At 38.1% G+C, this 18,690-nt stretch overlaps 1 protein-coding gene across 3 annotated transcripts in view; it reads right to left on the reverse strand.

The window, feature by feature from the left end:
* PPP2R2C (protein phosphatase 2 regulatory subunit Bgamma) overlaps positions 1 to 18,690 on the reverse strand; it is a 200,883-nt gene that overhangs the window by 17,563 nt on the left and 164,630 nt on the right. For all 3 annotated transcript variants that reach the window (XM_065633578.1, XM_065633580.1, XM_065633579.1), the window contains one exon: positions 11,098 to 11,262. In XM_065633578.1, the coding sequence (XP_065489650.1) occupies positions 11,098 to 11,262 (165 nt within the window). The remainder of the gene's footprint in view (positions 1 to 11,097; positions 11,263 to 18,690) is intronic.

The raw sequence follows: 18,690 nt of genomic DNA on the forward strand, positions 1-18,690 counted from the left end.
AGAAAAGCTTAGCAAATCACAGCATATGCCTGAGCAACCAGAACGAGGCATTGGCCTCAGGAAATGAAGGTGAGATACAGTGTCCTTGGGTCTCAGCTATATCTGGTTTAGCATTAGCATAAGGTTCCGCATACACTGCAAAAAAAGCATAGTCTTCATTCAGTTTGGGTAATACAAGTTGAATAATTGGAGACAGACCAGCAGTGACAGCCATGTGACCTGGACTTCAGCTCAGGCAAGCAATTCACATTCCACCCCAGCCTCTCCAAGCTGACAGGAGAAAACATGGTGCCGGCCCACCGCTTGCTAAGTCTGCACTGAAAACACTTTTTATGTTCATTACAGCTTAAACTTATCTTTTGGAGGCCACTCTTATGCCAGGGGGCAATCAGCACCCAAACAACAAGACTCGAAATCTGGCTTACTTTTCTATACCTAAATAAATCTTGTTGGACTAGGACTTGGAATCAGAAACTGTACTGAGATTTGATTAGAAATTCTATTATACTCTGATTAATTTCTTAATTAACTTCTTAATAACTAACTTTTGCCATGAAAAAGGGTATTTAACTTTCATTGATATTGTTCTTTGTAACTTTCACAGAGCTAGTTATATGAAAGACACAAATCTACCTGTCTAGTTGCAAACTAATGACCACAGGAATCACGAATGGTGTGGTGTGGTGAGCTTTCACATTCCACTGCCCAGACTTAAATATAACCGTGATGACAGGACTGTGGAATACAGAAATATCGCGGGATTACAGAGGGAAGCTGAGCATCTCTCTGAGTACAGCCAGTGCTGGAGAGGAGCCTCCAAGTAAGAAGCTAATCCCGCCCCTTACACCACTGGCAGATACATGGGCAAGCTGGGAAGTCTGCTTAGGGGAATAAAAATGTTCAGTCCCTTTCTGCATGGCTTCCTGCTCAAAAGTTAAAAAACAGGGTGGCTTTTCACAGAAGTCCAGGCTTCAGAGAGAAGGGTGGGTTGAGGGAAGGATACTTGCCAGAGCACTGTTTTCCTGAATGCTGGATAAAATCTGCAGCCTAGAAATATGCTGTTTCTTTCTGAAAAGGAACTGCCATATGCTGAAAAACAAATTCTCATCACTTGCAGAAAATATCCTTAGTGTTCCTTTAATTTGTTTGATTTAACATAGACGTGGAGACTCTCTTTAGAATCAGTGGGTAGAAAAGGCATCCCTAAGGTGTGCCTTTATCATGTAGAAATATACACAGATGTCTGAAGTGCCACCGCAGCTTCTCATTTAATGTGGGCCTAATTACACAAACTTGAAAGCTATATATTTTGGACAAGATGCATCCAAAAAAGAAGAAGAAAAACAAACAAACAAACCAACCCCAACAATAACAACACAAAAAGCCAACTCTTCAGCTTCATGTTCTACCTTCCATTGCTGTACAATATTTCAGTTCCCCAAAAAAAGCAATTGTGAAAGACAGACATCCAACAGTGAGGAACACAGGAAAGTAACAAACCAAACAGCATTACTCTGCACCCTCTGCTGAAAAACAGTGAGCAGATCGTAACTAAATGATGTTTTAGGAGTCAACCAACCATTAACCCAACAATAGCCAAAAATATCTCAGCCTCAGAAAAAAAACCCATGTTCTTATAAAAAGTTTTTGTCTTTGTTTGTTCCATTTCCAGAGACGCATATTTTTCATGAAGTCATTGGTATTCTCCAAACTCCAGTACCACTGAATAATTGGTATTCTCCAGACTCCAGTACCACTGAATATTAATATTTTTGTTTGTTGGCCAGAGCTTTAATCATTGCAGGGAGTAAATTCTGGCATATGTGAACTTTAAAAAATAATAATAATACTAAAAACGGCTCATATGGTGGGTGCAGTGTCACAGTCCAACGTAGTGTACAAAATGCTGCATTCTTCCCAAAATCATAACATTTTCAAAAACACAAAGAAGAATGATCTATTTAAAGAGAAAGCAATAACAGAACCTGAGATAATATGGAGTAGGGGTTAGAAAAGCTATCTATCTAATATAATGAAAGTTTATCTGGAGCTACTTTTTATTTTTGACCTGAATTTATAAGTGTATAATGGATTGATAGCATAAAAGAAATGTCAACTGTATTCAGTTAAACAAATCTTCCATTGCTTTTAAAAGAGAGAAATGTAGAGTATAAGCTTTGGCAAAATTTAGTTATCATGGCCTCAGCATTTGATGATAACTACAAGGGTTTCCTGTGAAATATCAGTAAATAAAAAAACCAGAAAAGACAACTAGCAAGGGAGGAGACCCTCAACGATAATGCCATGTACCCCCTTAAAGCATAAAGATGTGAACCTCGAAAATTTCTTTTACTCCCAAGCAAAAGCAGAACTACAGATAAAACCAACTTTTTGCTATTATAAAGCCAACTATATCTAAAAAGAAAAGCCAAGATGAATCATGCTTACATATATTGCAGAACATGTGATCATCCAGGAGGAAGCAAAAACAAAACCAGGGAAAACTTCAATATGAAAGCTTACCAGCTGCACAGATTTGCTAAAAAATTCCATAGGATAAAATTATAACCAGCCTTAAAAAGTCATTCACCATAGCAGAAAAGCAGAGCTGCTTCCGAAGTTATTTTCTTTCTACTATGAACAAATAACAACTTATTAAAGCTTTTTTCCTAGAATATGACTATTAATAGTTTGTATCCTGTTCTGAAAACTTTTTTTACAGCATTTAAGTGCTGTTACTTAGATTTAAGCCCTTGGAAATCCTGCACCATGAAATAACTATCTCCCTCCAAAGACAGCTAATGGAAGTAGAAAACTGCCCAGTTCCCATTCAGGGGGGTCACAGGTACAAATGGGTGAAGATGGTTTTGTCAACACTGGAAAAAAGGGCTGTGGAGTTGATAAGGAGGGACAGGACCACAGAGGCCAGAACCAGCAAAGATGCTGGAACAAGAGAGGGAGAATAATTTTCTATTATCCAAGCATGCAAACAGTCTGAAGTTAGGCTGAATTAAGGACTTACTACAGATAACCTCTGGGTTACACATGTACGCATATACCAGGTGCATCTCACCTGGACCTGGAAATACTGGTGGTGGATCAGGTATAATAATCTCTCAGTGGGCTTTAAGTTTCATAAACACAGAAAACAGATGCAGTCTCAGGCCAAACAATTTATTGTCTAAATTAAGTTTCTCTTTCATTTCAGATTCCAAATGAGAATGGCTGCAATACCTAATTAAAATGTACTGGAAAAGAGTACTTTGAAAACGTATGGAATTTCACCCATCTTGGCAGACTAGCCACAGCAACTTGCAACAAGAATCAATATGTTCTCCTGATAGCTGACAAAGAAATGCGTTTTAAAACTATTTTTTTTCTGGTATACATGGTTATACTAATTAAAAGTTTCTCACAAAACACGATCCTAAGCTAAAAATCCTACAAACTATTTAACTATAATAAGTTTAGATGGCAAATTAGCACCACTCACCAGGACAGCTGTGATTTTGTTCACAATATATATTTAATAAAGTTTACTATAAAAAAACCCAAGCTAAATTTAACTGAATTTATATAAAAGTACTAATCATATTCATTTTTTTTAAGTCCATGACGCTTGTTACTATCCTTCAACACAGAAAGCACCATTTTTTTTGTGCCATTTAGTTCAAGATGTGCTCCCATCTTGAGCTCTGTGTAGTTCTGGTCTTACCTCTAACGTGGCAGAGGTCTCAAGAAGACACAAAAATGGGCAATAACAATGACCAGAAGTATCAAATTAGTTCCATGCAGGGAATGACTAAATAGACTGGGACTCCTCAGTCTAGGAAAGACTGAGGTGTTTGTAATTAGGAGTGGCATGGAAAGGATGAATGGGCAACGACAGTTCACTTGTACACTGTCTCTTCCAATCAACAAGTCTGGGTCACCAAGTGAAACTAAGAAAAGGGTAAGTACAGAGCAGATGGTTCTGCACACTATGCCTAATTAAGCCATGAAAAACTTTACTGAAAGATATTGTGAATGGTACAAATTATACACAGGTTCAAAAGTAACTGCACAAATTCAAGGAAAAAAATCCCCAGACATCCATTTGAGTGTTGTTATATACATCGAGTTCACCCTCACTAAAGTCTCTGAACCCCAAGTTTCCAACTGCAGATTGCAGAGGCTGAAGATCATACACTTGCTCTGTTTCTACATTTTCTGCTGATGTTGCTACTGCCCATTATCAGAGCCAGAACACTGGCTGGGAAAGATGTCTGGTCTGTCCAGCTATAGTCATTATTATGCTCTGTTTAAAATCTACTTTAGGATTTCATAGTAAAGAGTTCCTGAGTTCATTCAAAGTGAATCAAGATCAATGACAAAGCTCCCTTTGAAATTCATGGTCTCTTTATGCTGTTTAACTTCATTGTTTATGGTTATAGTTTGATTTACCATTATTATTTACTCTTTAACTACCTCTGAATGTTTTATTGTTTTGTATTAAGCCAATCCACTCACACATGCACCTCCTTCAGAAATTCTCTTTCAAGATCAGGATGTTTTGCTAATGTGACAATCTTGCCTTCACATTCTACATTGATTAATATGGTTATACGTGTGTGGGAATTTTTGAGTCCACCTTCATAAACAATCTAAAATACAATTATTTTATTAGACTTGAGGTATAAACAACTAACCACAATTATTTAACATTTTATATTAGCATAGTCTGTAGTTGCTTACCCTGTTTTAAACTGAAAAAGTAGTATCCTTTTATATTTCAATTTTATATTTGTTTTTATGTAATTCAGACAGCACCTCTTCATGCCTTGGTTACTTACACATCATTTTCCTCCTTTGAGTAAAAGCAAGTCTCTGAAGCTACCTCCACACCACAAGACTGAAATTCCACCTACCATAAAGCATTCCTTTATCCAATGACCCAATATTAAAACTAGGCTTCTCATCAATACCTCTAGAGATTATGGCTTTTAAAAGTGGAGCCTCAAATCAATATTTAAGAATCTGTTTTACCATCTGCAGTGAGTTGCTGCAGCTTGTCGCAAACCACAAGGGATAGTGCATTAGCGCTGAAAGGCAAAGCCAGATCAATAGCTACAGGTCAGTGGGTGGGAACTTCACTACGCAGCTGCTTATATTAATGTAACTTTGCCAGTGAGTTTATTAATAAAAAGAAATGGCACTAAAGAGAGCAAGGAAGTGAAAAAATGCAAAGCTAATCTAGGAGATCAAGCCTCTTTAAACCTTGGTCTCACGAAGACTTATGTGTGTGTTTAAGACCACATGTTGTGAGCAATCCCATGGAGTTAATGGGACATAAAACTACAACTACTCTACAGGCAAATTCATGCATAAGTCTTTCCGATCTTGATATATAAGGTTAGTGATAAGTGTGTTGATTTTTTTTTTCTCCGAGACAGGATCTTGAAAGAATAATATTGGTTTCACGAGACATTGAAAAGCAGTATTCAGTGCTATTCAAAAATTAAGCAAACAAGACAAGAATTTTAATAGACTAAGTAATTAAAGCAATCGTACAGCAATTATTTGCTTTATCTGTGTGTGACTGGGGGAAAGGGGTTAAAGAAACACCTCTTCAATCATAAATCATTTAACATTGCTTCAGGCTTTTTTCTTTCCTCTTGCTATTTGATAGCTAGAAGTACATAAATCAGGCTTTTTTCTTTCTCTGATTTAATTTTAACATGTATTGCACAACTGGAGGACATACTATACAGACATAACTGTATGCCTGTAGAAAGACTTTCGAATTTTCATTAGCGATGTTTTAAATGTCTTTATTATACATTCACTGAAACTGAGCAGAGTGGAAGCTTTAGAGCCCATGCTAAAGGCAATCTTCTACCAAATTTCAACGGGATTCCTGCATAAGGAGGGATCCCTTCTAGGATCTGCTTTAGCATGTGTGAAATTGTAGTAACAGATCTTTAGTGACAGTCATAATTACGAAATTATCAGGATACAGGCACATTTTTTCATTGGGGATACAAAATCAGCAATGAATATATGCCTTTGTAGTGATTCTTATTTTTATAAATTTTTAAAATTTTATTTTACTTTATAAAATAAATCCAGCATTAGGATAAGGAGAACAAGCCTTTATTAAAGCACAGGGTCAAATCATTACAGAAGCTGAGGTAAGTTTCATTCCTGTCACATGAAACCTTGCAGATTTTGCCTGAAGTGGACATTACTTTGACAGTGGTTTCTCAGTGCACAACGGGAGAATGGTGGCTGTCTCCCTCTCAGATGATAACCTGACATGAGACCAGATGCAGAAATAAGGAAGTGTATTTTAGATGTAAAGCTCACATAAAAAAAACCAAGTTGTCTCTTTTCCAGTCATACAATACGCATCATGCACTTGGAAAGGTCAATATTAATTAGCAAATCCAGCAGGGATATTCTGTCATGGGCTTTTTTTGTGCATCTGGTTGTTCTCTGCTGCAAATGAAAGATAATCCATATTCAGTTAGTGGTCTGAAAGCTGTCTCATCTCTGAAATTCCAACCTCCTTTAAACAACTGGCAAATATAATTAATTTAATTTTTAAAACTCAACATGTTCAAGTAGATTATCCTTGATTTCTGTTTTGGCTGCTTCCACAGTTATGAATTCTTAAGTTTAAAGTCAAAGGAAATATCAAAAAAAATCCCAGCAGATAACCAAACTGAGTTAAATGCCACTATCCTGTCAGTCTGGCCTATATCCTTGGGGAAGGGCTGGCATTTCTTTCATACCTGGATTTCAAATAAAAATGTGGTAAAGGACTCTCAAGGAAAAGAAGATGATAGTACCACACCTTTGAGTCAAAAACCAAACCCCAAATTCACTCTGCATTGCTCCAAAGACCATTTATACTTTTAAGATCATGGTTACCCATGCCATGGGATTGGGTAGGTACCAGCTGAGATGCTTTGCCCCTTTCAGGGAGAGCCCAGAGAAGATCACTGTTAGGATTGCCCATCATCTACAAAATGCTTCTTCGGCTGAAGGGAGGGGGACCCTAAATGGACCCTGTTATAGACCCAGATGTCCACAGCTTGTGAAGTCTATACAGAGGATAGAAAGTGTGAACTGATGGTGAGGGGGACTAACTGCATTAGGTAAACCCAAAGTTTATATTTTAAAGACCACTACGGCACATGAAGAAAAACTTGAAACTGCAGCTCCTCCTTCCTTGAAGTATTTTGTTGTAAATTTTGCACATGGGTAATGGATTATTAGACATAGGGGTTTTTTTAGTCTACAAATATTAAGAAATGAACAGTAAAAAACCCCTTAAAGCAACATACAGTATTTAAATAGATCACAACTTCTGAAGAATGCAATGACTTCAAGATATTAAGGCTATTACATAGAATATCAATAGGAGTTATACTCTCGAGTGACTCAAATTTCCATGTTGCATAACTATACAGCTTCTGTTTAGCACTTAATTCTGAATTAAATAGTTCTGACATACTACTGAAAAAGCAACTTGACATGCTCAAGCTCAGTTTTCTTTAGCTGGCTGCTTTATTAGATGATTTGTTGAAACAGCCATATGGACTGGTCCAGTCTGCAAGCTGTTTGGAAGAAGGGTATTATCTCCATGCACACTTATAAGGACCTCTGAACACAACATTAGCAAGATAAGATAAAAAAATAATTAGCAACTATTTGTTAATTGAACAGTCGCATATTACACCACTATAAGATTTCTTTAATCAAGATGTTCTTACTGCAATAGTAACCTTGTGCTTGTCTTCCCTGTTAACCTGAATCACTTCCATGAGAATTTATGGAATTTGGAGTGGGGAGTAGGTCTTTTATTTCTTGGATGTTCCCAGCTAATTGCTCTAATGACACTTTTGCAGCTGCTAGCCTCCCTTGTTTCACTGCTGTCACCAATTTCCAGTATACTGCCTTCTTTCTACACTGCATTGCCATGCATGTTGCCTGAATAACACCTTAACCACGATGGTGTTTTGCCACATACACTGTTTTGATGAAAGCTTCCATATTATTTAATTCCCTATTTCTTTCTGCTTGAGTCTAATTTTCATATATATTTTAAATCTTTACCTATAACCCCATGGGACTGCAATAACACCTTCTTCTTTATTCCCATCTCTCTAATATTCTAAATAAGGAGGAATATGCATCTCTTTTTTCACCTTCTTTCTAGAATATTTTGATGGAATTTTCTCCCACTACTTACAAAGTCTGATAATACCACGGAACAGTATTACATATGTATCTCTCCTATGATTACAGATTGGGCTTTCCTGGATATCTATTTGTAATGTCCACATGTTTTGCTTCTGATTGCTCACCCAGCATTGCATGATCTATTAAAGAGGTGTTATAAGAAGCAGTTTCAGGTAGTCTGTTAGAAAAACAACGTATTTTATCACACCTTATCAGTATCTCAATGACCATTTAAAACTCAGGTACTGACCTGATATTCTGTCAATGCCTTATGGATGGATTTAGTGCTCTGAGACTATTTTTCCTAAGGGACAGAGGTCTCCATTACAACTCATCACACAAATTGGCAGCTTGCTAATAAATCTCAGTATAGGCACCAAGGATGAGTAGATATGGAAGAAGTTTCTTGTCTCCTCCGTGTCACAGCCATGAAAGATTTATAAGGGAAACCTCGCAGTGTTGCTGTCACTAATGCCGAACAGGGAGATTTTGCCACTGAGTTTAGCAAACCAGAAATCTTCAAGAACACTAGAATTTATTAACATTCTGTGTCAGAGACTTACACTACAGATGTAATGTATTTTAAATACAGATGTATGTAATTTATTTATACAGTATGGCACATCGATTATTCATGGCACTCTCTAGGCTTGTATAAATGGAAGGGCCCTTGCCCCAAAACCTGCAAATGGCTTTAGCCCAGCTGTAGAGATTTGGATAACAAACGGTCTGAAAAAGGAGTAAAACCAAAAGTTTACAACATACACTCAGCCTCCAGGTATTTTTTATAAGTTTTACATTAGATCTTTCATCCCTAAAAATACAGGGTGTTTCAAAAAGACTGACCCAGGTTCAAAGCACTGTATTTCACAATAGCACCATGTTAAAATTACACAAAAATTTACAAACAGTAGCGGTAATCATTCGAAACTCCAGGCCTCGCCCTTTCAAGTGGTAGGAGTTCCATTCATGGGTAGTTCGTGGTTGCAGACATATAGGGATTTCAAATTGGGTCCATCTTTTTGAAATACCCTGTATGTTACTTCATCACAATCTCAGAACAGCATCTGAAATCCAGCACATAGTGATATTAGATTGAATTAAGAATGCACGGTTGTGGGGCAGAACATGAGAGTTTACAGTGACCGTAGTTGTCACTGTTTTGGTTGAGAAGTGAAGTCAGCTATGGGGAAATGTGGAAATGCGAGCTGACCTGGGAGAGTAGGGCACCGATCATGCATATGCATCACGGGTAAAGCAACTCTAAAGAGGAATCGGGTGCACAGTGAAGGTACTAGAGAGACAATCGTACAAATATTTGATTTCCCAGACTGATTGGTTTTTATGACATATCCTTCTAGCTTGCTGTGGGCTTTATATAATTAGTTTTGTTTGCCTCTGAGAGCTATACCCTGACAACTCCAATCAGCAGTACGTGGGTCGGTTCCTTTTAGCACTTTGGCAGTTCAATTTTGTATTGTGCATGTGTGTAGAGACACACTCAGCTTCTCAGTGAGCTTGACTTGAGCTTAGTGCAGCAATGCTACCTTAAATGGCTATTTTCTAACTCACAGATCTGAAAAACGGGGTTAATCAGTGACCATTAGACCTTGTGCTCCCTTCTGGCATAAAATGCCTTCTTTCACCCAGGGTTATTGTATTGTTGTTTAATAAGTTATGATTGGCATTTGGCACAGGGCAACTGAGGCCTTATTAGCAAGAAGAAATGAAAGTATTATGGAATAAAACAATTAAGCAGGACAGGATAACTCACGACAATGTGCCAGATTGTGTCACATTTGCATTTCACTTCATGGTATTGAATTTCCCCTACAAGTACAAGGGGATACAGCTAAAAAATGTAAAACACTGCTCTGCTTAGGAAATTGTCCTGAGAAGTTATTTTCTATAATTGAAGACCACATCCTAAGAGGTTCTGAGCATGTGTACTTCTCCTTGTAGCCAAAAGGCCTAGTCATAGGCTTTTTACTACATTTATTTCAGTTAAAATTAGCTTGTATGCTAAAGCTGTGTACCACTTATGTCTCACATCTTCAAGTGTTTTCTTCACCTCCTCCTGTCCCTACTAGTAAGGTCCACCTAACTCAAAAGGCTAAAGTACAAACTAATTGACATAAAACTTCTCATGTGTACCTGGGACTAAGAGAATTTCTCCTGAATTTCCTTCCCAGTCTTTCAACATTACAAAAGAAACTGAAGTCTCAATTCTGTGAGGTGGAAGTGCCCTGGAACCCCAGTCCTGAAGGTGGCACACCCACCACAGTTCATTCATTAAGTTCTCAGCTCCTCATAGGAACCAACCACACAACGCAAGGCCTTTATCTGGTGGTTTTCAGTCTCAGAAGATCAGGAATAAACAGTCTGTTTGCACAAGGCAAGTGCCCAGTCTTGCCAGATTACTATAATAGCGGGAAGAACCACATACTGTCTTATCTAGACTATGAAGAGCTGATAGCAAGACATTATGAACATGCATTTTACTTCATCCCTTACTTCAAGTGCAAAGACAGCCTCACATTTTAACATTTTACTTCCTTGTTCTTATGTAGGTTTCAGATATGAATTGCCATGAATTGATAACTCCGTCTTAAAGTCTCATAGGCTACATAAATTCAAATTAGGATAGATGATACCTTCTATACCAAGACAATATTTCTCTTTTTCCTTTTCCTTTTTCCCTTTCACAAGTAATATTTGTACAGAGGAGAAAACTTTCTTCCTTTTGCTGTTTTCTTTTCAACTGTGCCTGCAACTGAGAAGCTAATACACTGGGGTATGCACACATCTACATGCTGTCCATGAATAATAAGACTTTAATGACATCTGGGGCTCAAGGAATCAAGGACTTACGCTTGGAATGTTTGTCACAGAGAGCCGATGCCCTCATGTCGCAGAGTCTCAGGGATCCTTTGCTGCTGCTGTAGACAAAGAGATTGCAGTGATGGGGATGAAACTCAGAGGCTGTAATCACTTCCGTCAGGTCCTCCATATTGGCTGGCTTTATATCTACGATGTCTGAATGGAAGTTTCCTTAAGGAAAATCCAGTTATATGCAGGTAAACCATGACTCTCACTGCCTTCCTGAAGGAAGCGTGGTTACCTAAATGTCCATACATTTAATGCTTTTTAGATAAAGATATACTAATTTGTTTGGCAGTAAGGTGTTTTTAAATTTTCACACCATCTGCACCAAACTCAAAGAGCCACTAGTCAACAACAGTTTTACAGCAGAAGCCATTAATAGGTGAACATTAGTCCATGCTGTGCAAAGACATCAAAGAAACAGTATTCCAGGGGATTGGAATTATCACCTTCATTAAAACTAACAGAGAGCAGGTAGCTGTATCCCCTGTAGCTGCTATTGAAATCACTGCTCTATCGCAGATAATACTGACTGATAGGGAACACAGTATAGCTCAGATCAGCTCACTCCAGTAAAGGCTCACTGGCCTTTACGATCATGCAACTTAACCTAAAAAATACATATAGCTTAATTTAACAGCCTCAAACAATAAATGTACTATTTTGCATAAGGCAAATGCAGCAAATACAGAAGAATTTATACAAATAGATTTGTGTGAATATATACTAATATAATATCCTTTCTAAAAAAATGCGCACAGTATTGTTTTTTCTATTTGAATACTTGTGAAAGAAGCATCTGAAACAGCATTCTTGGTTTTTTATGTAAACGATGCTCACTACTGAAATCAATATGAATTTCTGTGCCTGAGAACTAGACATCTGAATCATTTAAGTGGACATATGACCAATAAAAATACATGAAAGATCATGTTTCCCAAGCATAAACCTGTCAGTTGGATCACCAAAGATTATCCACATGAAGTACAGTTCACATAGTGCATCTCCAACACATATATATCCACTCGTACATATTTACCTGCCTTGGTGAGCTTAAAAACCAGGACTCTATTAGCATGTATTTGGAGGAGGCAGCCAGCCTGTGGAAGATTGCTTATAAAGAAAAGTATGAAAGAGAGTCCCATGAAGGGCCTGTAAGAAAACAGTAGGTGTAGAGGCATGAAATGAAATAAGGATATATAGGTAAAGCAGTACACTTAAATAAGATTGTACATTTTCATATGGCCCTCAGCAATCCACCGTAGATAAGCCATCCAAACATTAACAAATCCTTCAAATAAGAAGACTAACATTACCCTATTTTACTGATGAGGCTGTGCGAGAGGCAATAAAGGATTTGCATAAGATAACATGGGAAATGCACAACAGAACAAACCCAGATCTACTGCGTCCCAGTTCAGTGCCCTAAACACAAATCATCTCAGTGCCTGGATTCCCTAAACATAAAATTTGAATCAGTTGACGTTCAAAATTTAAACATCTCAGAGGATAAGATAAATGAGAAAATCTGTTTTACTGATGGCAAGAGAAATCACATATCGTGATACGAAGCCTGTTTCTGTTCCCACTGTTCCCGCTCCCCAAATGGAAGACCTTTAATTGATTTCTGTGCGAATGGGGTACAGTCTACCACCACCTTTACACTCTGTACTTTGATCTTTCCCAAAAATGTAGATCTGGGGCACTCAATGAAATTAAACAATACAAAAGATTCAGAGATAATTATCTTGATGACTTTGCATAGACAAATACATCACACTGATGGGTTGTGTTTTTCTTTTTTTTTTTTACACCAAGTAGTTCAAAAAGGAAAATATCAGCAAAATTATTAATATCTTCTGACATTTATTAACTGGCAATGAATTAATGTTGCATTTCAACTGCATTCCCACTTACTTGCACTATCACATTTGCATCCATCGCAATTAATATTAGTGTAATGGATATTAAGATGTGGCAATATTTATTTACCTCTTTTATAAGGCCTCACTAAATATTCTTGAAAATCAAAAGGAAAAAATACCTTCATTCAGTTATTTGTATTTGGTGAATTTGCCTCAAGAAATACCTTTAAGTAAAAGCAATTGCTTTCAGTGATTAAATTGATTTCAGGAGTTCAGAGAAATTATAGTAACTCAATACAAGGATTTCACCTCTCAGCAGAGAGATGAGTAATTACTGAGTGATGAGAAAGATATAAAATATAAATAGAGTGTGTGAAACAGTCATGGTAAGTATCATTTTTCTAGATGCTGAAGACAATATTGATGAATTTCCCTTCATTGTATGAAATGAATAATCCTATGCTGAATAATGAAATTAAATATTCCATTCTCCTGCCAGAAAAGCAGAAAATAGTTGAAACAGAAATAGTTGAAACAGGCTATATTTCCAGATGTGATCTAAATCTCCACTGAGAAAGAACCTCTTGCCTACTGAGGATCATAGAGAAAATACACCACTGAAAATTCATCATTTTGTTAGATTTAGAAAAAATAAAACAATAACACTTGTATTGAAGTAAACAATCAAGGGAACAGAGAGTTGCACAAGAGATTTACCCCAAATGCATTTGTAATAATAGATGGAAAACCAGCCTCTGCTTTGACAGCTACAGAACCCAGTGTATCAAAAGAAGAACATGTTACACAAAAGAACATTTTCTTCCTCTCATGATTTTTGCCATCTATTTGAAAACACTCAGGTACAGCTTGACATGTGATGTGCGGGAACTGTATTTAAACGAGCATGACATGGTAAGGGCAAGCATCTCCCATGGGACACTTCGCATTTCTGTTTTTCCGCTTTCCCTTTGTGTCTTTTTCTTCCTTTTAAGTACAACATTGCACAGCAGGAAAATATAAAAAAATTGGACCAGACAGCTTGCTTCAGAAACAGTCCCTTTGGTGAACTTGAAGAGCTCAAAGAAGAGGGAAACTGGCAGAAACTGATTAAATGAAAATTCCATTGCTAAAGGGAAAAGTATTCAAACGGCACAAATCTGTAGAGTCGCCTCCTACACTAATGGCTTCCCTTGCAATCCAGTCTTCTGGAGATACATCCTGAGTGGGCCACAGTCCTTCTCCGCGAGTCCACTCACATCCAAATACCAGTCACACCCAACTCCTGTTGTACCACATGTAACGTGGTACATTTTCAGAGTGTGGACAAAACAGCTAGGACCAAAGACTTCTAAGAGACAGAAAGACCAAAGAGTTAATCATTGGCAGTGCCCTTCTGTTGTCCCAAAAAAGCTGGTGTCCCTGTGCCTGAACATGGCAGGAATTTCCCTAAGAAAATGAAAAATATCTTCCCACTACTTTCACTCCCACACGTTTGCCAAGAACGAGGCATTTTGATCCCTGGTAGGCACTTGCACTAAGGGAAGGGTGAACTGGCGCTTTGCCAGCGATGGGCTGGAATGCATTGGCAGTCTTTTAATTCATTAACATTAAAACGAGGAACAGAAAATACCTTCTTGCTCACAGAAAACCAGAACAGGTCTGTCCCTCCTAACCCAGCTGTTTGCTGTCTTATATACCAGCTCTCCCTTCCATTGCTTGGCTCAGTGAAATGGGATAAAGCTACGAAGAGGCCAACAGATTTTCTAGATGTTCTCCACAGCAAGATGGAAATGAAGGGTCTAGTATGCTTGGAGACCACAATGGTGAGAGATGATGTTCTTACAGTTGGGTTAGTAAAGCTACAAGACCAGGAGTTAATTTTTGGAAAGGCAACAAAGATACTCTAAGGCAATGTATCCTTTAATTTCAGCTGAGAGTGCCTATGCTGCTTTCCCAAAATAATTCGAGAACAGAGGTGTAACACAAGAGAGTGAGCAGGCAGGACAGGACCTGACTGAGAGGAGAAAGGAGGCGTTGAGGAAAAATCTGAGGCAAGGAAAACAGTGGGAGAGGAAGGAGGAAAGAGCATAAGGAAAGACACGATTAACAACCTGCACAACCCGCAGCGTGAGGGATGCGATCAGAGTACACGATTCAGTTCTGTGGTATGTTCAGTTCTCATCCAGTATTTTGTGCTGCTGTTGTGCAGCTGATATTAAAATGAGTACGACAGGAGGAAGAAGATTTCTTCTACTGCCTCTGGGCCACTGATCTAAGAGAAGTATCCTCCCATGGGAGAAGTCACTCCATAGAGTTCCTTTTAGCGCAGGTTACAAAGATGACCCTCACCTTGATCCAAAATTTGCATTAATCAGACTTCTCCACTTGATCAGCTAGAATATAAATGAGCACGCCTGCTTTATGCTCATGCCAAAACACGTATAACGAGAATGTGGAAAATACATACGGTTCCTGCTGAGCCAAAAAGGTTCCAGAATGAATTTCCTTGTATGATAATAGAAACATAGCAGTCTCCTCAAAACAGATTAAATTCCCTTTGAAGCAAACAGTATGCATAAAGAAATAGCTGCTTTGTCTTCCTGAAAACATCAATGAATTGTGTAAGAAACTGAATTTTGTAGACAACAAACTTTCAACTCACAAGCTGTAGCATATAGAGGACTGAATCTTATATCATTATTTTGGAATCATTTTTATATGATTTGAGGGTTCAATGCAACAAGGAAATGCATCAGATGAAGGCTACAGGAAAAAAATTAACTCCCCTTTCTTCAACTGTAATGGAGGACAGCAGCTTTCTTTAGAAAGATAGACAGAATTTTCCATAATAAGAAAACTAAAACTCTTATCTTTCTTATTTCAATATATGCTAGTGTGATACTTCATTTTTACCACTTCGTGGGACTTGGGCTTTCGCAATTTTTAAGCGCTTTCAAAATGTAAACTTCAGCATAACATATCTTCCCAAATCTGGCTGTTAGCTCTGTTTTGCACAGAGGTTTGTTCCAGCTCCTAATTTTGACTGCATCTCACACCCACATTCTAGCCTAGTCCTACAAAGATTCACTGACTAGAAGTTGAAATCAATAGCAATTCAGAGAAGCTGCCAGGGCTCCAGTTTAGGTAATTGATTACTGTGGTCCTGCTGAGGCTCTACACTTTTACTATAAGCATTTTTCTGAGTGGTTTCCTCCGTCAGTCATTTAGTGCACACTATTTTCATTGCAAGGATGGAACTGTGGTGCTTACAAATCAAGCTCTACCAGTTTTACACTTCCTACATGGTGGTTATGTCATTCCTATACCATGCACCAGCTGAGGGAATTAATTCCAAAAGCCTACAGTGTTCTTCCAGGTCGTGTACCTCAGGGGAGCAGAGGCAGAATCAGGCCTCAGTATGCTTTATAACATCATGATGTCATTACATCAATCTTTTTATGAAAGCAAGAAGCAAGCCCTAACTTTTAAATAACCACCCACTTACTCCTTTCTTCTCATTTCTTAAAGATATGCTGTATGTTTTTACTGTTGAATGACAATTCTACATAGGCATGTCGTGACAGTAAGGACACCATTGGATAGGGTCCAACTTCTGAATCTGTGTCTTTCTGACTTGTTCTCCCAGAGTCAAGGCCTTCTGGAATGGATTGTCAATAGGTTAATGGATTTGGCCTTTTATTCAAATTCTGGAATTTTACCTTAGGCAAAGAGATGACCCAGGGTTTATTTTCTAAATACCCCTAATAGCCACAGTGTCAATGCTTTTTATGAGACAGCATTCGCCCACTGCTCCACTAAAAGCATGTACTGTACAGGTTTTATTAAAAGCTCAGAGAGTTGCAGTTACATTGTCTGTAACATTGGACTCTTCTGAACCACAAAAGCAGAGACTGCTGCATAAGCATGCACTCCTTCAAGTGGTCTTGGACCTAGTATCTGCTAATACAAGGTATTGATCCGTACTTGAAAATTACTAAGTGGTATAATATCAGCCCGATTCCGTTTTTAATTCCATGGTCTTTATAAAAATGATTCTACAGACATCATACTGGAGTTGGGAACTCTGGCGACAGTCTCACATCAGTGGTGATTTGCTGAAAATATTAACTTAAATAGCTTGATTTTGATTGGCCATTAAACGTCTCCATCAAAGGTGTTTAGATGGTGCCATTATGATAGTACAAAGGCTTCGGACAGCTTTTTTTCTGTATTTTTCCTCATATCAGGGCTGCCAGATTCAGAAAGCATAAGAACTGCTATGGGGCCTTTTAGGTCTATGTGGAAGGACAAGTCACAGACAATTATGCTGGGTGCTGTGCAAGCACAAAGTAAATGGGTTGTTCATAATATAAAGAACAAGTACGAAGTGCATACAAAGAAGAGATTAGGTAACATTAACACACTTCTGTGGACTTTTGAGGTTTCTTAACTCAAGGATTATAGCCTAAGTTAGACGAAAAAGAGATGTTAGTGGAAGAAGAAAAGACATGGACATAGCTAAGCGGCTGCACTAGCAATAACTTTCCAGCTGCTCAGCTAGAACTAGCCATGAAAGAGAATTTGGCTGTGTTAGGTAAACAGGAGGTATAAAAACTAAGCTACTGTTGAGATCCTGCTCACCCAGACATAGGATGATATATTCAATACATCTCCTGTCTTATTGGTAACACATTCACACAGTGTGGCTAAGAAGGAGGTCTGTGTGCTGGAGTGGTGCTCCTTGGCAACAGCCTCACAGTTATGCTCAGCGCACCGCTGTCAGCACAAGATGGCCCCTGCTTCTCACAATCTAATATCTCAAGCTTCAGCCAGATGTGTGCCTGATTTAGCTCTCTATTTCTGTCTTCTAACGCCATAAAACTTACAAAACATGAGGAGCACAGAGGTGAGTTTAAGAATCAAGATGGCACTGTTTTAACTGGCAGCTGATGGGAACCAGGGTCCTTGAGCACTAAGGGACTAACAAGATTTATACACGGCTGAACAGGAGCCAGGGACAGAACTTCAATGCCAAACTTCTGAACCAAAACCGCAACTCCTGGACTTCCCATCTCAAGTTTCATTCAGAATTCGGGATACTTAGCAAGAAATTGCAAGTATTATTAGGAAATGTTTTCCATTCATTAAGTTCAAAGCAAAGGAGAGTCAGTGTCAGTGTTTTACAGATAATGAAACTGAGGCATGAAGTAGCAAAGCCTTGGCAAAGGTCTGCTAAAGGGCCAGCAAGAGCAATAGTTCTGGATTCTGATTTAGTGGTCTCTCCCCTCTCTATCCACAGCACTCCAGGCATGTGAGTATTCACACAGTTCTTTTCTTGGTTAGTTGGTTCTGAGAGGTTCTTTTGTTATTATTACATCTGTCTTTTGGAATTTCTCCCCAGAATGCAGACCAGTCTAAAGACTCATTCTGAATTTGAGAGATCTCATTCTGATCTTTGTAACATCAGAATTACTTTGCACTCCAATTATAATATCTCAGTAGAATAAAAACAAAATGCAGCAAGAATGCCAAGTCTCCATTACACAAATATTACTTGAAAAAAATAATCGACATATTTTAAATGTATTTAGTAAAACACCTGCATTTTCATCTGTAGACACAGTCACATGCCTGCTTTAGCAACAACCATATGCACATGCCAGTTTTCAAGAGCAAAGAAATAATTATCTGGATATACGCAGCTGAGAACAAAATT

This window comes from Caloenas nicobarica, chromosome 4, assembly GCF_036013445.1.
Source record: "Caloenas nicobarica isolate bCalNic1 chromosome 4, bCalNic1.hap1, whole genome shotgun sequence".
NCBI classification, from domain to species: Eukaryota; Metazoa; Chordata; class Aves; order Columbiformes; family Columbidae; genus Caloenas; species Caloenas nicobarica.